We start from the raw sequence: 27,388 nt of genomic DNA, 5'->3' as shown, positions 1-27,388 counted from the left end.
ATGTTCTGCGCCGCCGCCAAAGCCGATGTTCTGGCCAGGTCCCCTCAGGGAAACGTCGCTCCAGGACCCGCTGGTAGGCCGCAAGGACAGGTCGAAGTCGCTGCTCGGAGGAAGGCAACCCCTCCGACCAGGTAGGGACTCGAAAAGCAGTTTCCCCTTTCCCCCCCACCACCCCCCACACATAAAAAGATTAGGCCCCCTGACTGTACACTCAACGTACTAAAAATAATAAAAAGGGGAAAAAAACGGACAGCTGCAGGACAGGCAGCCGTTCAGGACAGCGCCTCCTCCGGATTCGTACCGCATACGCGCCGGACGGGTGAGCAGGCCACCCATTAGATACGGCGATTTTGTATAACCATCTATACTTCTCCATATGCGTTATTAGCGTTTCGGCTACTGTATAGTTTAGTCACCATGTATCCACGTATCAATGCTTTATTTTGTTTCTATAAAGATGTAAATTGGTTATTTCCTACGAACCAATTGTAGTACTTGTTAGTAGTAGCTCCACCTACTATGCTATTTATATTCCCAGGAGTTTGCTTACATAATTCAGTTTGAGTAGCTGCTAGTTACTAGAACGTCCTGCAGACCAATGCAGTAAGTGTGCTTTAATAAATAAGTGTTGTACCTTAGGTACACAAAATTGCTGGAGGAACTCAGCGGGTGCAGCAGCATCTATGGAGCGAAGGAAATAGGCGACGTTTCGGGCCGAAACCCTTCTTCAGACTGATGGGGGGTGGGGAAAGAAAGAAGGAAAAAGGGGAAGAGGAGGAGCCCGAGGGCGGGCGGATGGGAGGGTGGGAGGAGACAGCTAGAGGGTGAAGGAAGGGGAGGGGACAGCACAGGCTAGCCAAATTGGGGGAATTCAATGTTGATGCCATAGGGGCGCAAGGACCCCAGACGGAATATGAGGTGCTGTTCCTCCAATTTCCGCTGTTGCTCACTCTGGCAATGGAGGAGACCCAGGACAGAGAGGTCGGATTGGGAATGGGAGGGGGAGTTGAAGTGCTGAGCCACCGGGAGGTCATGTAGGTTAAGGCGGACCGAGCGGAGGTGTTCGGCGAAACGGTCGCCCAACCTACGCTTGGTCTCACCGATGTAAATTAGCTGACATCTAGAGCAGCGGATGCAGTAGATGAGGTTGGAGGAGATACAGGTGAACCTTTGTCGCACCTGGAACGACTGCTTGGGACCTTGAATGGAGTCGAGGGGGGAGGTGAAGGGACAGGTGTTGCATTTCTTGCGGTTGCAACGGAAAGTGCCCGGGGAGGGGGTGGTGCGGGAGGGAAGGGAAGAATTGACGAGGGAGTTGCGGAGGGAGCGGTCTTTGCGGAAGGCAGACATGGGGGGAGATGGGAAGATGTGGCGAGTGGTGGGGTCACGTTGGAGGTGGCGGAAATGGCGGAGGATTATGTGTTGTATTTGCCGGCTGGTGGGGTGAAAGGTGAGGACCAGAGGGACTCTGCCCTTGTTGCGTGTGCGGGGATGGGGAGAGAGAGCAGTGTTGCGGGGTATGGATGAGACCCTGGTGTGAGCCTCATCTATGGTGGCGGAGGGGAATCCCCGTTCCCTGAAGAACGAGGACATTTCCGATGCCCTGGTATGAAATGTCTCATCCTGGGAACAGATGCGGCGTAGGCGGAGGAATTGGGAGTAAGGGATGGAGTCTTTACAGGGGGCAGGGTGGGAAGACGTGTAGTCCAGATAGCCATGTGAGTCAGTGGGTTTATAATGTATGTCGGTCAGGAGTCTGTCCCCTGCGATGGAGATGGTGAGGTCAAGGAATGGTAGGGAAGTGTCGGAAATCGTCCAGGTGTATTGGAGTGCCGGATGGAAGTTGGTGGTGAAGTGGATGAAGTCAGTCAGTTGTGTGTGGGTGCAGGAGGTGGCACCAAAGCAGTCGTGACAGTTTCACAACCTCCTCTCTAACTGCACACCTTCTGTGAAAGTCTCTTCAAGTGTTGTACCTTGATGTGTGTACTACTCTGCTCATTTCATTGAATTCTGAGCCTGTCTGAAAAGAGAATGAAAAGACTATTTTTTACAAAGAAAGACTTAATTAAAATTTTTTTTAATGAAAGCAACTTCCCCCACTTCACTAAAGATAGACACAGTGCCAGAGTAACTCAGCAAATCAGGCAACAACTCTGGAGAAAAAGAATGGGTGATGTTCCGGGTCGGGCCACATCTCCAGACTGACAACCTTACTTTTTTTGTTGATATGAAGGATGCAAAAGCCAATTTAAGAATGCAGCATAAACATTAAAGATTCCTGTAGGTGCACATCCACAACAAAATAAGTGGAAAATATTATAAGAGGTTAAAAACAGGTGAAATTGAAGTATTAAGAAAATTAAAATTGACACTGAACACTTTCATAAATGTATTGAAAATATTATCAACAAAATGTAGGCGCTCCATCCAAAATATATATATTTTTATTGATTCTTTTCATCCTTCGGCCACCAATTTGGCATTGATGCTCTCAACCGTACCCGAACATCACCTGCTGTGAGTACATGAAGAGGTTCATTGGCATAAGCCAGTCGAATCATGGCTAAACCAACATCGCCCTCATAACTCCTGAACCTTCCAGCCAATTTTCCAGATTCAGTAACAATCTGCGCCTTTTCTGGAACTTTGCCAGGTGGGATGGGGCTGTCCAGTTGGATTGGCATCAACCTTTTCCTTATTACGCCTGTGTAGTGAGTCCGAGCCGTCAACTCTTGCCCTATATAACATCCCTTGGTGAAGCTGATCCCATTCATGTAGACAAGGTTTGATTCCAAAGGTATTGCTTCTCCAGATGGGAGGTCTTTCACACCTTCAGCAATTCCTTAGATGAAACAAGACAGCATATATTACCACCATATAACATAACATTTATTCTTAATCATCTTCAATGAATTAGCGTTCAGCTGCCAATTGTTCTCCATTAAGGAACTCTAATTTTGAATCCCTTAGGCCAGATTAGGTAAATAAAATATGCCAACCAATTTCTCTTCATCATTTATCACTATCTTAAATTGCTTGTCAGAAGTTCTCTACAAATAGTACAGTGAGCAGCACTGCAAACCAGGTCCAGTGTAGAGCACAGCATTGCCTCTCATCTTAACGCCATTCATCAGAAGATAAATGAATGACTTCAGTAAACTGGAAGGATCTACTGAAGGATCAACTAAACATGATCAACATATTTTGCCGATATCTAATGAATGCCACGAATGAAGGAAATTACAAAAAGTGGTGAACCGGTACCGCACAGTCCATCACAGTTAACAAGCTCCCCACCATCGCAGGGATCTACAACGAGGCACCACCTCAAAAAGGCAGCCGGCATCATCAAGGACCCACATCACCCTGGCCACAATCTCATTTCACTCCTGCCATTGGGAAGATGGTACAGGAGCCTGAAAACGGTAACGTCCAGGTTCAAGAACAGCTTCTTCTCGACAACCATCACCTATTGAACGTCATGAACACCAACTAATCCCCGAACAACGAACTGTCTTGATTGCAATAGGGAATTTGGGCTTTGTTTTGTTTTTTGCACAAGTTGCGATTTGAAAAATTATTTATAGAAGTTTCTTTGTTTATACTTGTTTATTATATTATCGGTCTGTTACTGTGTTTACAAACCTGCTGTGCTGCTGCAAGTGAGAATTGCATTGTTCCTTCGGTACATATGACAATAAAGCACTCATGACTTGATTTTTACCACGTTGACCAATTAAATTTCAGTCAAGCCCTTGGCTGAATAAAAATATTCCTTCAATTCACACTCTTCCAAATCATTTAGTAAGAAGGCCTGTAAAAAGTACTAACTTGTGGACGTGATCTTTAACAGCATCATACCAGAAATGCAGTTATTTCAAGTATTTTGTCTCCTTTCATAACCCTACTTTTGCATCCCCAGACCATCCAAATCCAAAGGGTAATGGATATGTGGAATTAAGTATTTGAAGCAGGTGCTATAACAGCATTTAAAAGATACTAGCAACTGTACATGAACAGGAAAGTTTGAGGAATATGAGCCAAACGCAGGCAAATGGGACTGGATGGGGCATCTTAGTCGTCATGGGCTAGTTGAGCCAAAGGGCCTGGTTCCATGCTGTATGACTATACAATTCCAATTATTTCACTATGCATGAATTTGCTAACGATAGATGCAAATTCAGAAGCAAACAATAGATGGATTGTACATTTTCTAGTAAAATAATTGCACCTGGAGAAAATTCTGCAAATGCTTGGAATACTCAGGTCAGTTAACATCTGTGAAAAGAGAAATTATGTCGACATTTCAGGTCCTAAACAGTAACTCTTGTTTTTCTTCTTACAGAGCAGTGAAAATCAAAACAAAAAACTGTAGGTTGAAAGCTAAAATAAAAATTAAAAAGATGGAAATGTTAACTATTTCCAGCATTTTTTAGTTTTGTTCCATTTTCCACAGATTCTGTTTAATCTACTGTGTATATGTTATTTTATGTTTTTATTCCATGATTTCCAGCATCCAAATTTTTTTAGATTGTCTTAAAGATATTTACTTGAAATCCTATTAAATGGACATTTCTGTTCAACTCAACACTCCTAATGGCATAATTATTTACAACATCCACAAAAGTTGATTTCCTCCGCCCACAGATTCCATTTCTATTAATGGCCTGCAGTAATGAATCATTCCATCTGTAGAAATCTGTTAAAAATAATCAATTCATTTTCAGAAGATATGTCAGTGTTTCATCTGTCAGTATGTCATATTTCCAAATTTAAAAAAACACAATTTTCAAGGTCTCCTTTCTCAGAGAACAGACCAGTTTCAGTTTGAGACACATGATCACTCCTTACCTATCTTATACCGATGACTATGATATTCCTGGATATCACCTATATGACTTCCGGGGATTATGTCTAATGGACTGACAGCCTTGCTCAGTACCAACCGCCATCCCATGGCATCAGTTCTAGGATCCTGTGTGCACACCAACACATTCTTCCCATTTTCTGCTATGTCACTGCTAGTTTCTGCTGAGTGTTCAGGTGGAAGTACTGCCCACACGGAGAGATCTGGGCAAAGGGATATGTCCACTTTCCTCCTAATCTTGTATATTTTCAAGTGCTTTCGAACATCATCAAGCAGTGTGGCATCACATTCTACGAGAATGGTTGGCTCTTCTTGGCTTTCGAGCAGCCTGGAATTTAAAAGGAAGAGAATAGAACAGTACAGCACAGGAACAGGCCCGTAATGTCTGTGCCAATCACAAAGCCACTGCAATCTCCTATCTACTGAACATAATTCATATCCCTCCATTCCCTGCCTATCCATTTACCTATCCAAAAGCCTCTTAAGCACCACTATCATATTTGCGTCCACCACCACCCTTGCAGTGTTCCGGGTGCTCACCACCCTTTGTAAATAATGTGATGCATAGCTCCCTTGAACTTTATTCCTCTCATCTTAAACTTATGCCCTCTTGTATTTGATATTTACATCCTGGGGAAAAAGGACTGTCTACCCCAACTAATGCCTTTCATAATTTAATATACTTTCTATACTTGTAATTTCATATACTTCACCTCCATCTCTGGCGTTCTAGAGATAACAATTCAAAACCTGACCAACATGTCCCTGGAGCCAATACTCTCTAATCCAGGCATCATTCTGGTAAACCTCTTTACCCTTTCCAAGGCCTCCTATCCTTTTTCCTGTATTGGGGCAACCAGAACTACTCGGAGTGCAACCTAACCAAATTCCTATAATGCTGCATCACGACTCAAACCCTCTCCCATCCTCACCCCCAACTACCCACCTCATCGTCAAACATTATTCGAAACTCCCCTCCACCACCACCACCCCCTCCCCAAACCCTTCACAACTCTCATCTTCATCCCCAAATATTCCCAACTCCCTTCCTCTCACCCAAACACTCTTCCTCAGCCCTAAATTCTCCCCCCCAACCTTCCTCACTCCCAAACCCTCCCCTCCTCACCGCCAAACTCCACTCGTTGTCCCCAATGCCGGCCCAGCCCGGCCCCTCCTGGACACCCAAACACTTTCCCCCAACTCCCTGCTTGCTCCCAAACTCTCCCCCAACATTCCTCCTCGCTCCCAAACCAAACTCCAACTCCTCGCCAACCTGCAGCCAGTGCCCGCACTCGCCTGTAGAGGATGACATCGAACATGGTCCTGCCCTGCAGATTGAGCAGGTGACAGTACACGGCCTCCCGGGACCCGCTCGCCACCTCCTCCACGTCGTTGGTGACCAGGCCTTGTAGGAAGGCGCCCGTGTCCCGGCCCCGCAGCCGCACCAGCTGCCGGTGGTTGAGGCGGTAGCAGCGGTGTCGGTCGCCGGCCTCACTGCCTGCCCAGCGCTGCCATGGGATCGAGCAAGCGGCCGCCTGGGCCCGCAGCAAAACTCCCAGCGTCCGGCTGCAGCCGGTGTGAAAGGTGCGCAGTAACATGGCGGCAGCGGCGGCGGCGGCGGCAACAGCAGCAACAACAGCAACAACAGCGGCGGCAGCGGCCGTTCACCCCCAACACAACGATCCTATCCCCGCAACAACTCCCGCGACACCGCCGCTTGCAGGGCAACAGGCGCACAGCGGGATAGACACACAGTGCTGGAGTAACTAAACGGGATAGACACACAGTGCTGGAGTAACTAAACGGGATAGACACACAGTACTGGAGTAACTCAGCGGGACAGGCACACAGTGCTGGAGTAACTAAACGGGACAGGCACACAGTGCTGGAGTAACTAAACGGGACAGGCACACAGTGCTGGAGTAACTAAACGGGATAGACACACAGTGCTGGAGTAACTCAGCGGGATAGACACACAGTGCTGGAGTAACTAAACGGGACAGACACACAGTGCTGGAGTAACTAAACGGGACAGACACACAGTGCTGGAGTAACTAAACGGGACAGACACACAGTGCTGGAGTAACTCAGCGGGATAGACACACAGTACTGGAGTAACTCAGCGGGACAGCCACACAGTGCTGGAGTAACTCAGCGGGATAGGCACACAGTGCTGGAGTAACTAAACGTGATAGACACACAGTACTGGAGTAACTCAGCGGGACAGGCACACAGTGCTGGAGTAACTCAGCGGGATAGACACACAGTGCTGGAGTAACTAAACGGGATAGACACACAGTGCTGGAGTAACTAAACGGGATAGACACACAGTGCTGGAGTAACTCAGCGGGATAGACACACAGTACTGGAGTAACTCAGCGGGACAGGCACACAGTGCTGGAGTAACTCAGCGGGACAGGCACACAGTGCTGGAGTAACTCAGCGGGATAGGCACACAGTGCTGGAGTAACTAAACGGGATAGACACACAGTGCTGGAGTAACTCAGCGGGACAGGCACACAGTGCTGGAGTAACTCAGCGGGATAGACACACAGTACTGGAGTAACTCAGCGGGACAGGCACACAGTGCTGGAGTAACTCAGCGGGACAGGCACACAGTGCTGGAGTAACTCAGCGGGACAGGCAGCGCCTCTTCAGACTCAGAATCAGGGAGAGGGAAACGAGATAGGGATGGGTAAGGTGTGAAAACGACAGATCAAAGCAGACATTGATCAAGGAAATGTAGAATGGTTCATTGTTGGCTAAGGGGAAGGTGACAAGGATTCAGTAAAATATAATCAAGAGGACCGTGAAACTAGTTGGAGAACTAGAGTAGGGAAGGGACGGAGAATGAGGGAACGCAACTTGACGTTAGATAAATCAATATTTATACCGCTGTGTGAAAGCTGGGCAGGGATGGGGGGACAAGATTTTCACCACCTCCAACGGGATCCCACCACATCTTCCTATCTTCACCCCTTACCGCTTTCTGCAGAGACCATTCCCTCCACAACTCTCTGGTTAACTCATCCCTTCCCACCAAACCACCCCTCCCCAGGTACTTTCTCCTGCAACCGCAGGAAATGCAACGCCTGTCCCCATACCTCCTTGACTCCGTCCAAGGACCCCAACAGTCCTTTCAGGTGAGGCAGAGGTTCACTTGCACCTCCAACCACATCAACTGTATCCACTGTTCCAGGTGTGGACTCCTATGTATCGGCGACACCAAGCACAGGCTCGGCAATTGTTTCCCTGAACACTACTGCTCAGTCCGTCTAGACCTACATGATCTCCCGTTCCCATACAGACTTTTCGGTCCTGGGCTTCCTATAATGCCAGAATGAGGCCCAACGCAAATTTGAGGAACAGCATCTAATATATTGCTTGTTTAAGAAAGAACTGCAGATGCTGGAAAAATCGAAGGAAGACAAAAATGCTGGAGAAACTCAGCAGGTGAGGCAGCATCTATGGCGAGAAGGAATAGGCGACATTTCGGTTCGAGATCCTTCTTCAGACTGATGTCGAGGGGTGGCGGGAAAAAGAAAGGAAGAGGCGGAGACAGTAAGCTTGTGAGAGAGCTGGGAAGGGGAGGGGAAGGAGGGAGAAAGCAAGGACTACCTGAAATTGGAGAAGTCAATGTTCATACCGCTGGGGTGTAAACTACCCAAGTGAAATATGAGGTGCTGTTCCTCCAATATGCCCTGGGCCTCACTCTGGCAATGGTGGAGGCCCAGGACAGAAAGGTAGGATTGGGAATGGAAGGGGTAGTTGAGTGTTGAGCCACCAGGAGATCAGGTTGGTTATTGCGAACTGAGCGGGGGTGTTGGGCGAAGCGATCGCCGAGCCTGCGCTGGTCTCACCGATGTAGAGAAGTTGACACTTGGAACAGCGGATGCACTAGATGACGTTGGAGGAGGTGCAGGTGAACCTCTGCCTCACTTGGAAAGATTACTTGGATGGAGTCGAGGGGGGAGGTAAAGCGACAACTGTGGCATTTCCTGCGGTTGCAAGGGAAAGTACCAGGGGAGGGGGTGGTTTGGGTGGGAAGGGATGAATTGACCAGGGAGTTACGGAGGGAACGGTCTCTGCGGAAAGTGGAGGAGATGGGATGATGTGGCCAGCCATGGAATCCCGTTGGACAACACCTCATATTTCGCTTAGGTAGTTTACTTCCCAGCGGTATGAACATTGACCTCCAATTTCAGGTAGTCCTTGCTTTCTCTCTCCTTCCCCTTCCCTCCCCTTCCCAGCTCTCCCACAAGCCTACTGTCTCCACCTCTTCCTTTCTTTTTCCCGCCCCCCCCCCCCCGACTAGTCTGAAAAGGGTCTAGACCCGAAACGTCGCCTATTACTTCTCTCCATAAATGCTGCCTCACCCGCTCAGTTTCTCCAGCAATTTTGTCTACCTTCATATTTTGCTTGGGCAGCCTATAACCCAGCAGTATGAATATTGACTTCTCTAACTTCATAACCCTTGCTTTCCCTCTCTCCATCCCTCCCCCATCTTAGTTCTCCGACCAGTCTGATTGTCCTGATTCAATTTTATCTTTGCATGCCTCGTTGTCACCTTCCCCAAGCTAACAATTCTACATTTTCCTTGATCTTCGTTCCCTTTGATCTCTCATTTTCACACCTTACCCTTCCATAACGCTGTGTCTCCCTCACCCGACTCTCAGTCTGAAGAAAGGTCTTGACCCTAAACATCACCTATTCCTTCTATCCAGAAATGCTGCCTCTCCTGCTGAGTTACTCCAGCATTTTCTGTCTATCTTTGGTGTAGACCAGCATCTGCAGTTCCCTCCTACACATGGCTCATGCTATATTATGAACTGCCACAAGAGGGCAAGGTCTGATAGAGGAAAGATGTCTGATTGGAACAGAGCTAAGAAATTAGTCTGCAGAAGCTGTTATAAATTCATGTTCAGAAGTGATAGGAGCAGAATTAGGTCATTTGGCTTAATCTAGTCTACTCCGTCATTCAATTATAGATGATCTGTCTCTCCCTCTTAACCCCATTCTTCTGTCTTCCCTTAATCCTTGACATATGTACTAATCAAGCATCTATCTCTGCCTTAAAAATATCCATTGACTTGGCCTCCACAGCCTTCTGTGGCAATGAATTCCACAGATTCACCACCCGCTGACTAAATAAATACCTCCTCATCTCCTTCCTGGGGTGGAAGATTGCAACCTTCACGTGGTCCGCCCTGTTTCGACTAATGCAATCAACTCGACATGCACAAACGGAAGATCAAACAGAATAAGTTGTCCAACAACTTTAGCCTGTGCACGCCACACGAAAGGAGGATCTCCTTCCTAAAAGAATGTCCTTCAATTCTGAGGTCATTAACCTCTGGTCCTAGACTCTCCTACTAGTGGAAACATCCTTTCCGCATCCACTCTATCCAGGCCTTGGTCTGAAGAAGTATTGGACAGAACGCAGGATCTACCCAATAACAACTACCTGTAGTTATAGAGCACGTCTGTATTATAAAATATACATGTTAAATAGGAGGGTCCATCCAAATATTAGAACAAAAAAGGTGTATTCATGTCATCCCATTCATGAGATCAGAATGTTCCTTTTGTACTTTATAACAATGTTGTTTTCAAATGTAATCACTGTTCTGTGTGAAATATTGCACAAAATTGCACAGCAAGATACTCAAACAAGGCGGCAATGGCCAGAATATATTAATATTGATTGACAGATAAATATATTCGGACATCCAGACTTAATGGGCTTCTTCCCCATTGCTATCACTATCTGACTCCTGAACCAATCACTTGTTATCTCACACTCACCAGTGGTGCCGCTGCGCATTCTTATTCTTAACAACATTCCACAATGCCAATCTTTTTCTTGTTATTCTGTTATTGTACTTTCATATTTTTCTTGCACTACTTTGAAGTCCACAGACATTTTGCAACATTCCTACAAGGCCTTGTTGTTGTATTTCTTCCATTTCTCATTATTGTGTGTTTACAGTTTAATATGTGAGTTTCATGTGATCAAGAAATTTTAATGCATTCTGGTGTATATGACAATAAACTAATCCGTATCAGTATGAGTGCTTACAGGATTTACAGTTTCCTTGCAAGGATGTAGAATAATGTTAGTATCTATTTTCTTAACATTGTTTTATTGAACATTATAAAGTGTTCGACAGAGTAGAATTCAAAATATTTTAAGGTAATAATTTCACGTCAATTAAAAAAGCAACGCCTGCCGGCATTGATTACAATTGATTAACTTCTGTTTAATATTCTCCCATTCACAGTTTCCAAAGTGTTCTCCAAATTATTTCTACCATGCCAATCTTTTTCTTGTACAGTAAAACAAAATCAGACGTACTTAATTTACACAAAAACGTTGAATTATTCAACATTGATATATAATGGAGCAAGATTTCTTGCTTGTTCTACAATGTAACAAGATTATAAAACAAAAGAGTATAAATGTGTTCCTAATAAAATGTCAAGAAATTTACTGAGGAGATTTTCTCTAAAACGAAAAATTAATCATGTTGGATCAGTGAGGTTATGGGATGCGTAATGGAAAAATCATTCTCATCACTTGCAGAATTTTGTTTTTACAAGATCTGCAAGGGAATCAATCCTTCTGTCGCCTTTTTTTCTGCTTAAAATCTTCAGTTTGTTGGACGTAGTTATATGGAATTGATGTCACTTTTTGACCAGAGGAACCATGTAATTACCTACCACCTACTAGTTGATATAATTGTGGCATAAAAATTTAAACAAGCAAGATTTATAAATGTTGTTGATGATTCTCAGAGATATGCATTTTAAATTCTAGGTCTCTGTGTGATATTAAGCTTATTTATGCATATATGATTGCATGCAAGCTTACAAGGGGAAAAAAATATGCAGTCATGTCTTTCATTACTGGAAATCTGTCACTTTTAGCTCTGATTCCAGATCCAGTAATGTAGTTGACTTTTAACTGCCTTCTGAAATTGCCTATCATTACCATATAATTACTATGTTAAAACTCAAAAGAAAGGTAAACTGGATGGACTACCCACCAATGACTTAGCAAGATAGATACAAAAAGCAGGAATAACTCAGTGGGACAAGCAGCATCTCTGGAGAGAAGGAATGGGTGATGTTTCAGGTCGGTCGAGACCCTTCTTCAGACCTTCTTGGTGGTGAATCTGTGGAATTCTTTGCCACAGAAGGCTGTGGAGGCCAAGTCAGTGGATATTTTTAAGGCAGATATAGAGAGAGATTCTTGATTAGTATGGGTGTCAGGTTATGGGGAGAAGGCAGGAGAATGGGGTTAGGAGGTGAAGATAGATCAGCCATGATTGAATGGCAGAGTAGACTGATGGGCCGAATGGCCTAATTCTACTATTCCTTATGACCTTAGCAATCCAATTGGACATAGTAAAGTCACCCACAGCTGAGCTGACCTCACAAATTCCTCCACATGAATGTCTGGGGATTTGTATCCAAGTGTGGAGAGCATAGACTAGTAAACTAACATAATAGTAAAAGACAATGTGCCAGACTTCCCCATCTGGGTACACCTTGTCCCACCCAACAGAACAGATCTGCCAGACCAAGTGGTACTGTAGGTTATACTTTTAGGCTTGGGAGTATCAACATTGATTCCAGACCCAATGAAGTCTCATGGCATCAGATCAACAGATATGTAAATCCCCTGCTACTGATTACCACCTATTATATTCACATGATAATAATTAAATCACTTAAAGAAAAAAGGACACAGAATGTAATGTGGTTGGCGGATCTACAGCACCAAGTGTGGCTTGGTAGCACCACCTGCGATTTAGGACATAACCGTCAGATAGGTCATTTATTTACAGTGCCCTCCATAATGTTTGGGACAAAGACCCATCATTTATTTATTTGCTTCTGTACTCCACAATTTGAGATTTGTAATTAAAAAAATCACAAGTTGTTAAAGTGTACATTGTCAGATTTTTATAAAGGCCATTCGTATACATTTTGGTTTCACCATGTAGAAATTACAGCTGCGTTTATACATAGTCCCCCCATTTCAGGGCACCATAATGTTTGGAACACACGGCTTCACAGGTGTTTGTAATTGCTCAAGTGTGTTTAATTGCCTCCTTAATGCAGGTATATGAGAGCTCTCAGCACCTAGTCTTTCCTCCAGTCTTTCCATCACCTTTGGAAACTTTTATTGCTGTTTATAAACAAGGACCAAAATTGTGCCAATGAACGTCAAAGAAGCCATTATGAGACTGAGAAACAAGAATAAAACTGTTAGAGACATCAGCCAAACCTTAGGCTTAGTAAAATCAACCGTTTGGAACATCATTAAGAAGAAAGAGAGCACTGGTGAGCTTACTAATCGCAAAGGGACTTGCAGGCCAAGGAAGACCTTCACAGCTGATGACAGAAGAATTCTCTCTATTATAAAGAAAAATCCCCAAGCACGTGTCTAACATCAGAAACACTCACGGAGTCAGGTGTGGATTTGTCAATGACCACTGTCCGCAGCAGACTTCATGAACAGAAATACAGAGGCTACACTGCAAGTATCGCCTCAGCGCAGAGGGAGAAGAGGAGGGAAGAGACAGCAACCCTAAGACTTTTGCCTCCATCACAGTGAGGAGGTGCTTGGTGAACTCACTGTGGTGGATGTTAAGAAGTAGATTTGTGTTTATTGTGTGTTGTTTATTATTACATGTATGGCTGCAGGCAACGACATTTCGTTCAGACCGAAAGGTCTGAATGACAAATAAAGGATTCAATTCAATTCAATTCAAGATGCAAACTGGTTAGCCGCATTAAACATTTCAGAAAATTTATGAATATCCTAATCCACATCCTTTTTCCATCCACGTGTCAGAGTTCATAGTGAGGATATCTGGTGTTAATAACATTTCTGTAATAACTAAATCCAGTATTAAGATTACAATGTATGTAAGTGTGGAATTAAGAATAAAACAAGATCACAAATAATAAAAAGAACTAACCATTCATTTTCAAATTATTGAGCTGCAAAGCTTAGCTGACAGTGAAAAGGCTGAATATTATCAGTGCTAAGAAGCTGCTTGCTGAAAGCACGTATGCTGTGTCTTATCAGTGCTAAGGAGCTGTTGATGATGCCCGTATATTGCTGCTAACTGCTATCGGTGCTATTGTGTTGCTTACTAAGCACGAACTAACTGCTATCGGTACTGGGGAGCACCTCACGTGCTGCTGCTATTAGCGGCATATGAGTTGTGATCGTGATCGCACGTACTACTAGTGTTGTGCAGGACGCATCCTGACTGTAACTGAGTAACACCCAAACTGCAGGATGATTTAGTAATACGATAAACGAATTGTACAACAAGTTGTACAAGTTGCACGTGCGCGATAACAAGTGTATAAATTGTACTATCAATTCAGGTGATTGGATGATGCTAATGAGCTGCTGCCTAATGACATTGCTGATAGGATAAGAATGTGTCGTACCATATTGTAATATTGTATACGGATGCTTAATGACTATATAATCTTTGCATTTCTGGACTGTTGTTAGTTCTTAGAACTTGCACCCCGGAGCTGCAGGCTCTGTGTGGCGAATACTAAGAATTCTACAGCATTGTAATAGAATTATTAAGTCGTAACAAGTGTTTGTATTGAGTTTTATTAAACTAAAGATTGACTTTAAATAATCTGATTCCCATGTAAGGTCAAGCAACCAAGGAACACCAAAGTACTTGGTACTTTAGACTTCCCAGATATCAATAAAATCTGCTTGTTTGTACATACAATTAATTAAAATGTGACCAGTATGGCACAGTTGGCTTAAAAATAGCTCATACTTGAATACAATTGCATAGGAATTTCCTGAATCTCTTTCTATGGAGTGGATCATCCACATTTTCCAAATGAGGCCAGTAATTTGGAGGGAGTAGGGGAAGGTTTCTGCATGGAGATCACCTTCCATCAGCCTTTCATGGGTTTAAAACCAGTCAGGGGGCTGGTATGAAGAGGAATAAGAATAGTAGGATTGGAGACCAGTCTGGGGCAGAGGATTCATCTTAAATGCTCAAAGATAGGTTACGTTTTCATATTTTTGCTTGCTATTCATGCTCTCCTTGCAGAGGTTTGGAACTATGTTGAATTTTAATTGAGAGTGTGATGAATAGCCTGCTAAACACACAGCTCTCCTTCAGAAGCAAGATTATGGCTAAAATTGGGGTGGAGCATGGAGAGTTGAATTCTTGGGTATTAAACATGTTGGCACATCATACATCATTCTATCCTCCCTCCAAGCAGTAAAGACAAAATATTCTCCCAAGTAACTCAAAGTGTACATACTGTAACTGTGCAGACGCTTTAATCAAATTCCTGTCAGCTGTTTTTAATGCCAATTTTAATGATATTTCAATATAATAGCACAGAACACAGAAGTATGTGTTAAATACAGTGCAATGATACATAAATTAAAGGTTACAAAATAAAGTTTTTCCTTGCAGTCTGTGATAATTAGAACTAGGAATTTGTCCAAGAATAGAATCATTATTATCGACTGGAAGATGTTGAACCATGACTCCAATGGCAATGTTAAGTATACACCATCAATGTTTTACCCTTTCGATCAGAGGAAAGCTTTAAGGGCTTCTTTCTAGTACCTGACCCCTGCATACCTTACACTTCCCAGAGGTGAACTTCAACCATAAACATTTCCAGTCATATCAGTTCAATACCTTTTGTTTTGTTTGTAACTGAACTTTTAACTTAGCATCAATAATGCACCACAAACTCAATGATTAAGTCATAATTATTTATTTCATTTCCCTGATTGCATATCTTTTCATTATTGAATGTGGATTTTCCATGTGTTTTCCCTGTCAAAGCTTGTCAAAGTTAAACAAAATGGAAATGCTGCAGCCAGCGTTGAGATTGTGGAAGTAAGAGTAATATGGAACAAAATTACTATTTAAAAAAAAAAGAATTAAGACAGCAGTGAATTCTCACGTTCTTCACGCTTAGTTAGAATCTCCTTTTTCCAGATATTGAATATCTACAGTGGTTGGCACTTTTGTTTCTTACCACAAAGCTTGCCAAACACATTGGCACAAATACCAAGCAATGGTGACCCCATCTCTGTGCACATGCAAAATATTATTGCCTAAGTTTAATGCCTAGCTGGTTGATTGCCCTATTACTGTGCAACAACAGCTTAGTATCTTGGGTTGAGATATGCCTTTCATATTAATTATTATATTAGCTTAAGTGCTAAACAAATCTTGAATCTCAACTGTTTATGTAACTGAGGAACACAAGAGACGTTCTGTTCTACTTCTATTTAGAAACATTTTGGCAGCTACTTAATTATCAATACAAATTGGTTAACACTGTCACTGATGTAGAAATCCTGCTACTTAAACATAACAAGCCCGAAGTAATAATGATTAATTCTGTTTCAATAGTAAATGCCTGTGAATAGACAATATGATGGCTGCACTCTTGATGTTTTTTTTATGAGGAAAGATTATGTCAAGACGCAAGTTGTTAAAAATGCATTTGCAAGAAACTTGCATTCCTTCACTTTTAACATGTTTGGAAGGTAAAAAATTGATATTAAAGTATAAATCTAACTTGATATATTATCAAAATGTTATTAAAATATAATATTAGTATTGAAATAGTGATTTCAATATTTTCTATTTCTTGAACTAATTTTAGTGAAATTAATACTCAAATTTTAGTGTTATAGTTGCAATCTCTTTGTAATCTGTCAAACAGATTAAGATCCAATATTTTATTGTGTAGGAAGTAACTGCAGATACTGGTTTATACCGTAGACACAAAATGCTGGAGTAACTCAGCGGGTCAGTCAGCATCTCTGGAGAAAAATAATAAATGATGTTTCGGGTCGGAACCCTTCTTCATGCCAGTCTGAAGAAGAGTTCTGACCCGAAACATCACCTATTCATTTTCTCCAGAAATGCTGTCTGACCTGCTGTTACCATGACTAGCATTTGTGCCTATCCTCAATATTATATTCACAGCTTTAATTTTCTTCCACCTCTGTGGTTAAATAATGAAGTGGTTTTGTGGGTGTTTCTCTAAGAGGACTGATCATGTGATGATGATAATAATGTCAGCTTGTTTCGATAAAGTACAGTCAAGTTGGATCTTAAGCTGACTTTGTAAACCACATGAAAATGTAGACTTGGTGAGTTAATATGAATTTCTGTCTATAGTTATTATGTATATGAAATAACCCTAAATGACTTGTAACAAGTCTGATCCTGGCCGTCACTAAATAACGTAAACATCATACTAATTGACAAGGTCAACAATTTGGTGGCCTGAACAATGCAGTCTTGGGAATCAGTCAGAATTACCAGGGTTGGTAGTTAATTATGGTAAATCAAGGCAACACAGAGCAAACCAAAGATCCTATGCTCTGCTATAAGATCTTTGGAGCAAACTGTAAGCCAGTGGCATTGATTGGTATTTAAGGAGCAAGCATGGTATGCACCACTTCAGGCAGTGTGGGGTGGCCTCTATCACAGGGAGGATGGCAGCAACACAGGTCAGCAAGCATAGTTTGGGAGAGAGCTTCTGGTGAGCTTCATTTTGTGGCAAGGTGGCAAGATAGTGGCAATGACACTGAAAATTGAACTGTGGTTTACACAACGTTTCTGAAACATTCATAAAATTTTATTACATTGTTCAGCACAGACTTTAATTTTGACGCAATCTTCTGAGTAACAATTCACAAGGAACAAAAGGTGAGGAAGGCCAGATGTGCTTCAAAAGAGGACAATTTATAACAATGAAATACATACATTTGGGACCACGCTATTGTTCAATTGTATGTCAGGAAAAAGAACAAACTATTGGCATAAAAGACAAACAAGCGATTAAGAGACAGCCCGTGAGTTCAAACAAGCCATCAACAATGCAGGTAGGAGATCTTCAGAAACCACAAAAACCTTCCAAGGTGATTATGTAGTTGAGAAATATATTTAGACCTGGATATGTTCAGCAAACACACCCAGAAATAGGAATTCTTATGAGTTTAAAGGTAATGACATTTCAGTTGAAAGAACTGGAGTTATGTTGGCAAAGCATCTTTCACAAGCAGCTTAAATAACCTGTTATCTAAATTTTACAGGATCTTCTATGATTCATAGAGGTGTATTTCTTTTTCGTCTGAGGCAGTCCCTTGAAATCAAGGATGAATTGCTTCTGCTCCAGTTCAGTGGGTTCTGAGGTGACTAAAGCCAATGTAGAATCTACAAGTTTTGCAAAGGTTGGGGCGGAGTACGTGGTATTCTTGTTCTGCATAGAATCAAGGTAGTCAACGCCATCTCAAGTAATATTTTACAACTTTGAACAGTCGCGGACTGGAATTCCCAAGATATTTTGGGAATGTTGCATCAGTTCAGTGAGAGTTTGGAAATCTGTTGAATCTTTTCCTCTGTCCATCTGGTAATCTTTTCCAATATTTATAATGTGTCAGATATATGAATGATGTGCCATTAATAATGGAAACTGGGAAGACCAAGGGTAGCATTCCCCTATGTGACAATTATCTGAATTGTGGCCGATTAGGAAAAGGGGAGATGCAACGAGACCTGGGTGTCATGGTTCACCAGTCTTTGAAAGTAGGCACGCAGGTGCAGCAGGCAGTGAAGAAAGCGAATGGTATGTTAGCATTCATAGCAAAAGGATTTGAGTATAGGAGCAGGGAGGTTCTACTGCAGTTGTACGGGGTCTTGGTGAGACCACACCTGGAGTATTGGTACAGTTTTGGGCTCCTAATCTTGCCATAGAGGGAGTACAGAGAAGGTTCACCAGACTGATTCCTGGGATATCAGGACTTTCATATGAAGAAAGACTGGATAGATTCGGCTTGTACTCGCTAGAATTTAGAAGATTGAAGGGGGATCTTATAGAAACTTACAAAATTCTTAAGGGGTTGGACAGGCTAGATGCAGGAAGATTGTTCCCGATGTTGGGGAAGTCCAGAACAAGGGGTCACAGTTTAAGGATAAAGGGGAAATCTTTTAGGACTGAGATGAGAAAAACGTTTTTTACACAGAGAATTCCACAGATTCACCGGAATCTGTGGAATTCTCTGCCACAGAAGGTAGTTGAGGCCAGTTCATTGGCTATATTTAAGAGGGAGTTAGATGTGGCCCTTGTGGCTAAAGGGATCAGGGGGTATGGAGAGAAGGCAGGTACAGGATACTGAGTTGGAAGATCAGCCATGATCATATTGAATGGCGGTGCAGGCTCGAAGGGCCGAATGGCCTCTACTCCCGCACCTATTGTCTATGGTTCTATGAGTGCGTCCAACTGCTGTCTGGTTCGTTGATCGGTTTGTTAGATATGAACTGTTTTGGGAGAGAAAAATGCTCACGGCAGACCAAACGTGTTAAACAGAAATTGGTCAGATATTGAGCTTTACACGGTGAGAAATCATGTGAAATAATCACTGAATTTAATTTTAAATGAATGTACCTGCATGTTATACTGTTTAGTTTGGAGATACAACCAGATTAGTTTGGAGATACAACCAGATAGTCCACTGAGTTCGCACCGACCAGCGATTTTTGTTACAGATTTGACTATTTTATTTGGCGGCCAATCAAACGCTGTCTCTAAGGAGGATGCATCCAATCACCAACCAGCTTGCCTTAAAATTCCCGTCCAATCAACAAATAGGTCTCCTCCCGTCCACTCAGCCGCTGTCTCCAAGGACATTGTGTCCAATCACATAATTAGCAGCTACGGTAAAGGTTGGAAGCCAGCGGAGCTACTGACAGGCAAACGGGAGGGAGCAGGAGAGATTCACACAGTGTATAATCCATAGCACCTAGTGTACAATTTCATAATATATACTAAATAACTGGGCTGACACACCTTGGCTGGGAATCTGGGGTTCACCAAAATTGTTCCCAACTGGGCCCCGCACCCCCTAAGGCCGGCCCTGGATGAGGGAATGGAGAAAGTGTAGGAGGGGAATTAAGTGAAAGGGATGTGGGAAGTTGAAAGAAAGGTATCTGTGGTGGGGGGTGGAACACTGGGTGGATGAGAAGAGGTGGGGGTGGGTGTTAACTGAAATTGAAGAATTTAATATTCATGCTGTTGAGGTTTGGACTACCCATACGGAATATGAGATGTTAGTCAATAGACAATAGGTGCAGGAGTAGGCCATTCGGCCTTTCGAGCCAGCACCGCCATTCAATGTGATCATGGCTGATCATCCCCAATCAGTATCCTGTTCCTGCCTTCTCCCCATATCCCCTGACTCCGCTATCTTTAAGAGCCCTATCTAGCTCTCTCTTGAAAGCATCCAGAGAACCCGCCTCCACCGCCCTCTGAGGCAGAGAATTCCACAAACTCACCACTCTCTGTAAGAAAGTGTTTCCTTGTCTCAGTTCTAAATGGCTCACCCCTTATCCATAAACTGTGTCCCCTGGTTCTGGACTTCCTCAACATTGGGAACATGTTTAAGAAGGAACTGCAGATGCTGGAAAATCGAAGGTAGACAAAAATGCTGGAGAAACTTAGCGGGTGAGGCAGCATCTATGGAGCGAAGGAAATAGGCAAAGTTTCGAGCCTATCAGTCTGAAGAAGGGTTTCGGCCCGAAACGTTGCCTATTTCCTTCGCTCCATAGATGCTGCCTCACCCGCTGAGTTTCTCCAGCATTTTTGTCTACCGTCGGGAACATGTTTCCTGTCTCTAGCATGTCCAAACCCTTAATAATCTTATATGTTTCAATAAGATACCCTCTCATCCTTCTAAACTCCAGAGTATACAAGCCCAGCTGCTCGAATTTTCTCAGCATATGACATTTCCGCCGACGCTGCACTCCCTCAATATCAAGAATGTCCTTCCTCAAATCAGGGGACCAAAATTGCACACAATATTCCAGGTACGGTCTCACTGGGGCCCTATACAACTGCAGAAGGACCTCTTTGCTCCTATACTCAATTCCTCTTGTTATAAAGGCCAACATGCCTTTCGCTTCTTCACTGCCTGCTGTACCTGCATGCTTACTTTCATTGACTGATCAACAAGGACCCCCAGATCCCGTTGTACTTCCCCTTTTCCCAACTTGACACCATTTAGATAGTAATCTGCCTTCCTGTTTTTGCTACCAAAGTGAATAACCTCACATTTATCCACATTAAACTGCATCTGCCATGCATCTGCCCACTCACCCAACCTGTCCAAGTCACCCTGCATTCTCATAACATCCTCTTCGCAGTGCACACTGCTACCTAACATTTGTGTCATTGCAAATTTGCTAATGTTACTTTGAATCCCTTCATCTAAATGTATATTGTAAATACCTGCGGTCCCAGCACCGAGCCTTGCGGTACGCCACTAGTCACTGCCTGCCATTCTGAAAGGGACCCAACTCTTTAATCCCTACTCTTTGTTCCCTGTCTGCCAACCAATTTTCTATCCATGTCAGCATTCTACCCCCAATACCAATCAGCACGTCACCTTTCCCACCCATGACAAAGGTCACATCCTTGACCTGGTCTGCTCCACAAATCAACCGGTACTCGACCTCCATCCATGCCTCTTCCCCCTCTCTGATCATAAGCTTATTCGGTTCACCATCCCTTCTCCGACACCTCGCCCCCGCTTCCTCCGAGAAATCACCTTCCGTAATCTAAAATCCATTGATCCCCACCATCTCTCTGACCTGCTCTCCACCACTCTCCCCCTGGACTCAACCCATATCTCACCTGATGATCTCACAAACCACCTCAACTCCACCCTGTCTACCTCCCTTAACACTATGGCCCCCCTCAAAACAAGAACCGTAACTTTCAACACATCTTCACCCTGGTACACACCTGCACTGAAACAGACTGGTCGCCGACTTGAACGACTCACAAAGAAATCATCTCTCACAGTCCACCTTGAAGCTTACAAACTCCACCTCACTGACTACAAATATGCCCTCTTTGCTGCAAAATCTGCCTACCTCTCCTCCATATTCACCGATCCCTGCCTAAACCACAGAACCCTCTTCTCCACAGTGGGCAACCTCCTCAAGCCTCGAGCCAACACTCTCCCTATCTCTACTCCGGTTCTCTGCAACTCATTCCTCCACTTTTTCGCTGATAAAATCAGCACCATCTATCAATCTTTATCCCCTGTACCCGACTCCCCAGCATCTTGAGTATGCAGTGAGTATGGATTCAAGTTTCTGGATCATTGGGACCTCTTTTGGGGAAGGTGCGATCTGTACAGAAAGGACGGGTTGCACTTGAACTCGAGGGGGACCAATATCCTGGCGGGGAGATTTGCAAAGGCTACTGGGGAGACTTTAAACTAGTATGGTTGGGGGGAGGGACTCAAATTGGGAAAGCTAGCAGTCGGTGTGTGAGGCAGGAGGCAGAGAATGGTAGCACTCTGACCCAAAATGTAGGGGAGAGAGAAGAAAAAGATAATAAACAGAGAATAAGAGAGGGTGGGTTTCTTAAATGTGTATATTTTAATGCTAGGAGCATTGTAAGAAAGGTGGATGAACTTAGAGCCTGGATTGACACCTGGAAGTATGATGTTGTGGCGATCAGTGAAACATGGTTGCAGGAGGGCTGTGATTGGAAACTAAATATTCCAGGATTTCGTTGCTTCAGGTGTGATAGAATTGGAGGGGCAAGAGGTGGAGGTGTTGCATTGCTTATCAGGGAAGATATTACAGCAGTGCTTTGGCAGGATAGATTAGAGGGCTCGTCTAGGGAGGCTATTTGGGTGGAACTGAGAAATGGGAAAGGGGTAACAACACTTATAGGAGTGTATTATAGACCGCCAAATGGAGAGCGAGAATTGGAAGAGCAAATATGTAAGGAGTTTGCAGATATTAGTAGTAAGCACAAGGTAGTGATTGTGGGAGATTTCAATTTTCCACACATAGACTGGGAAACACATTCTGTAAATGGGCTGGATGGGTTGGAGTTTGTAAAATGTGTGCAGGATAGTTTTTTGCAGCAATACATAGAAGTACCTACTAGAGAAGGGGCGGTGCTGGACCTCCTGTTAGGAAATGAGACGGGTCAGGTGGCAGAGGTATGCGTTGGGGAACAGTTCGGGACCAGTGATCACAATACCATTAGTTTCAATATAATTATGGAGAAGGTCAGAACTGGACCTAGGGTTGAGATTTTTGATTGGAGAAAGGCTAACTTTGAGGAGATGCGAAAGGATTTAAAAGGAGTAAATTGGGACAGTTTGTTTTATGGGAAAGATGTGGAAGAGAAATGGAGTACATTTAAAAGTGAAATTTTAAGAGTACAGAATCTTTATGTCCCTGTTCGGTTGAAAGGAAATAGTAAAAATTGGAAAGAGCCATGGTTTTCAAGGGAAATTGGACACGGTTCGGAAAAAGAGGGAGATCTACAATAATTATAGGCAGCATGGAGTAAATGAGGTGCTTGAGGAGTATAAAGAATGTAAAAAGAATCTTAAGAAAGAAATTAGAAAAGCTAAAAGAAGATATGAGGTTGCTTTGGCAAGTAAGGTGAATGTAAATCTAAAGGGTTTCTACAGCTATATTAATAGCAAAAGGATAACGAGGGATAAAATTGGTCCATTAGAGTCAGAGCTAGCAGCAGCCGTCCGTCTTAAATTCGTTTTTTTTCTAGTTTTTAGTGAGTCCTGTTTTTTTGTTTGTAGGGGATATGGTCTTTTAATGTGGGGGGGTAGGTGTTACTTTATTTATAGGTCCCTACCTGGTCGGTGTGGCAGCCTTTTTTCCGGGCTGCCCGTCGACCCGTCGTCGTGGCCTACCAGCGGGCTTGGAGCGCCGTTTCTTGGCGGGAACCACCCAGCACCTCGGCCTGCGTGGCGGCACTGCGTTGGAGCGCTGGAGCGCTGGAGCGGAACGGAGCGGGCGATGCCTTGCCTGGGTCGCCGCGCTGGAGCTCTGGCGAGCTGGACCGCCGTAAGCAACATCTCCGGGCTGCGGGTTTGCGGAGCGGAGAGACGGCGTGCGTAGAGGCGGCAAGGCTGCAGTGAGGAGAGCGGGCGCCGACTTTAACATCTGGAGCCTAGGAGCGCCAAACCGGCGCGGCCTTGTCGGCTTCGGCAGCCGCGGGCTCCAACCAAGAAGCGGCCGTTCCAAGTGGCCCAGCCGCCGAAAGGACTCTCCCGACGCCGGGGCAAGACCACCCGGTGAGAACGGCCAGGGACATCGGGCCTCCGTAGAGGCAACTGCGGTGGCCCCAATAGGCCTGACTTTGGGGTGAACATGGGGTGGGGACTGGACATTGTGCCTTCCTCCACTGTGCTATCCACTGTGGGGGGATGATTTTTTTTTGTGTCTAACTGTAGTCCTGTAGGTCTGTGTCCAAGATGGCTGCCGTGAAGGGAGAGTGGACGCTGGCACGAATTGGTTGCCGCTGCTCTCTCTTCACACTGTGTTTTTGATTTTCTGTTTTTGGATTGAATTCTGTTTTTAATTTGTGTCATTGTGATGTCTTTAATTACTTGTTTTACTCCGATTATATGTTTTAATTTCGATTACTATGTAAGGTGTCCTTGAGATTTTGTATGAAAGGCGCCCATTAAATATAAAATTTATTATTATTAGAGTGGACAGCTATCTGCAGAGCCAAAAGAGATGGGGAAGATATTGAACAATTTATTTTCTTCGGTATTCACCAAGGAGATGGATATTGAATTATGTGAGGTAAGGGAAACAAGTAGAGTAGCTATGGAAACTATGAGATTCAAAGAAGAGGAAGTACTGACACTTTTGAGAAATATAAAAGTGGATAAGTCTCCAGGTCCGGACAGGATATTCCCTGGGACATTGAGGGAAGTTAGTGTAGAAATAGCAGGGGCTATGACAGAAATATTTCAAATGTCATTAGAAATGGGAATAGTGCCGGAGGATTGGCGTACTGCGTATGTTGTTCCATTGTTTAAAAAGGGGTCTAAGAGTAAACCTAGCAATTATAGACCTGTTAGTTTGACGTCAGTGGTGGGCAAATTAATGGAAAGGATACTTAGAGATAATATATATAAGCATCTGGATAAACAGGGTCTGATTAGGAACAGTCAACATGGATTTGTGCCTGGAAGGTCATGTTTGACTAATCTTGAATTTTTTGAAGAGGTTACTCGGGAAATTGATGAGGGTAAAGCAGTGGATGTTGTATATATGGACTTCAGTAAGGCCTTTGACAAGGTTCCTCATGGAAGGTTGGTTAAGAAGGTTCAATGGTTGGGTATTAATGGTGGAGTAGCAAGATGGATTCAACAGTGGCTGAATGGGAGCTGCCAGAGAGTAATGGTGGATGGTTGTTTGTCAGGTTGGAGGCCAGTGACTAGTGGGGTGCCACAGGGATCTGTGTTGGGTCCACTGTTGTTTGTCATGTACATCAATGATCTGGATGATGGTGTGGTAAATTGGATTAGTAAGTATGCAGATGATACTAAGATAGGTGGGGTTGTGGATAATGAAGTAGATTTTCAAAGTCTACAGAGAGATTTATGCCAGTTGGAAGAGTGGGCTGAAAGATGGCAGATGGAGTTTAATGCTGATAAGTGTGAGGTGCTACATCTTGGCAGGACAAATCAAAATAGGACGTACATGGTAAATGGTAGGGAATTGAAGAATGCAGGTGAACAGAGGGATCTGGGAATAACTGTGCACAGTTCCCTGAAAGTGGAATCTCATGTAGATAGGGTGGTAAAGAAAGCTTTTGGTGTGCTGGCCTTTATAAATCAGAGCATTGAGTATAGAAGTTGGGATGTAATGTTAAAATTGCACAAGGCATTGGTGAGGCCAATTCTGGAGTATGGTGTACAATTTTGGTCGCCTAATTATATGAAGGATGTCAACAAAATAGAGAGTACAGAGGAGATTTACTAGAATGTTGCCTGGGTTTCAGCAACTAAGTTACAGAGAAAGGTTGAACAAGTTAGGGCTTTATTCTTTGGAGCGCAGAAGGTTAAGGGGGGACTTGATAGAGGTCTTTAAAATGATGAGAGGGATAGACAGAGTTGACGTGGATAAGCTTTTCCCACTGAGAGTAGGGAAGATTCAAACAAGGGGACATGACGAGAATTAAGGGACTGAAGTTTAGGGGTAACATGAGGGGGAACTTCTTGACTCAGAGAGTGGTGGCTGTGTGGAATGAGCTTCCAGTGAAGGTGGTGGAGGCAGGTTCGTTTTTATCATTTAAAAATAAATTGGATAGTTATATGGACGGGAAAGGAATGGAGGGTTATGGTCTGAGCGCAGGTATATGGGACTAGGGGAGAATACGTGTTCGGCACGGACTAGAAGGGTCGAGATGGCCTGTTTCCGTGCTGTAATTGTTATATGGTTATATCTACTCCACCACCTACCAAGGCCCCTCCTTTCAACATCTCCACTGACCTCCTTACCCCTCCTCCACACTGCTTCCTCTCCCAGTTTGACCTGGTCACCCATACTGAAATCTCCAAACTCATCAGCTCTTCCAAACCCACTACCTGCTCCCTCGACCCTCTCCCCACTCCCCTGCTGAAGTCCTGCCTCCCCGTTCTCTGCCCCAACCTCACTAATCTCTTCAACTCCTCATTGTCCCAAGGAATTGTCCCCTCCGCTTTCAAAACTGCTGCTGTCACACCAATCTTAAAGAAACCTGGTCTTGATCCCTCCTCTCATTAACTACCGCCCAATCTCAAACCTCCCCTTTCTTTCAAAAACCCTGGAGCGTATCGTTGCGTCGCAACTTCATTCCCACCTCCTTGCGTATAACCTACTTGAACCCCTCCAATCTGGCTTTCGCCCCCTCCATAGCACAGAAACTGCTCTCCTCAAAGTCCCCAACGACCTCCTCACCTCTGCTGACACTGGTTCCCTCAACATCCTCATCCTCCTCGACCTGAGCGCAGCCTTCGATACAGTGAACCATAACATCCTGCTCACCAGACTCAAAGACCTCGGCATTGAAGGCTCTGCACTCAGCTGGCTCCGTTCCTACCTTTCCAACAGGTCCCACTTCATCTCTCTCCACAACCACACCTCTGCTACAGCCACAGTCACTCAAGGCGTTCTCCAAGGCTCCGTACTCGGCACCCTCCTCTTCATCATCTACATCCTCCCCCTTGGTCAGATACTCCGCCACTTCAACCTGGACTTCCACTGTTACGCCGATGACACCCAGATCTACCTCGGCACCAAATCCCCCCACAACCCCCCCCTCTCCCATATCAACTCGTTTGTCAGCTATAAAAACCTGGATGCAACATAACTTCCTCAAACTCAACAGCGATAAGACAGAATTCCTCCTCATAGGCTCCAAAGCCACACTCAGCAAAATCAATAACCTCACTCTCACCATCGACGGCACCACTGTCTCCCCAGGCCCGCAACCTTGGCGTGATCTTTGATTCCACCCTCTCCCTTGAGCCTCACATCCGCCATATCATTAAAACCTCCTTCTTTCATCTCCGCAACATCGCCAAACTCAGACCCTCTCTCACACCTCCCGCTGCTGAAAGACTCATCCATGCCTTCATCTCCTCCCGAC

At 44.1% G+C, this 27,388-nt stretch overlaps 1 protein-coding gene across 1 annotated transcript; it reads right to left on the bottom strand.

Annotated features, from left to right (window-relative positions):
• Positions 1–2,426: 2,426 nt before the first annotated feature.
• iba57 (iron-sulfur cluster assembly factor IBA57) lies at positions 2,427–6,493 on the bottom strand. Its single transcript, XM_033043575.1, has 3 exons — positions 6,164–6,493; positions 4,852–5,195; positions 2,427–2,842 (listed from the first exon to the last, which is right to left on the bottom strand). Exons 1-3 carry the CDS (start codon positions 6,463–6,465, stop codon positions 2,445–2,447), a joined length of 1,044 nt encoding a protein of 347 aa, XP_032899466.1. The 5' UTR covers positions 6,466–6,493; the 3' UTR covers positions 2,427–2,444.
• Positions 6,494–27,388: the final 20,895 nt, after the last annotated feature.

This window comes from Amblyraja radiata, chromosome 2 (genome assembly GCF_010909765.2).
Source record: "Amblyraja radiata isolate CabotCenter1 chromosome 2, sAmbRad1.1.pri, whole genome shotgun sequence".
Lineage (NCBI taxonomy): Eukaryota > Metazoa > Chordata > Chondrichthyes > Rajiformes > Rajidae > Amblyraja > Amblyraja radiata.
This window is presented reverse-complemented; position numbering and strand designations above follow the sequence as displayed.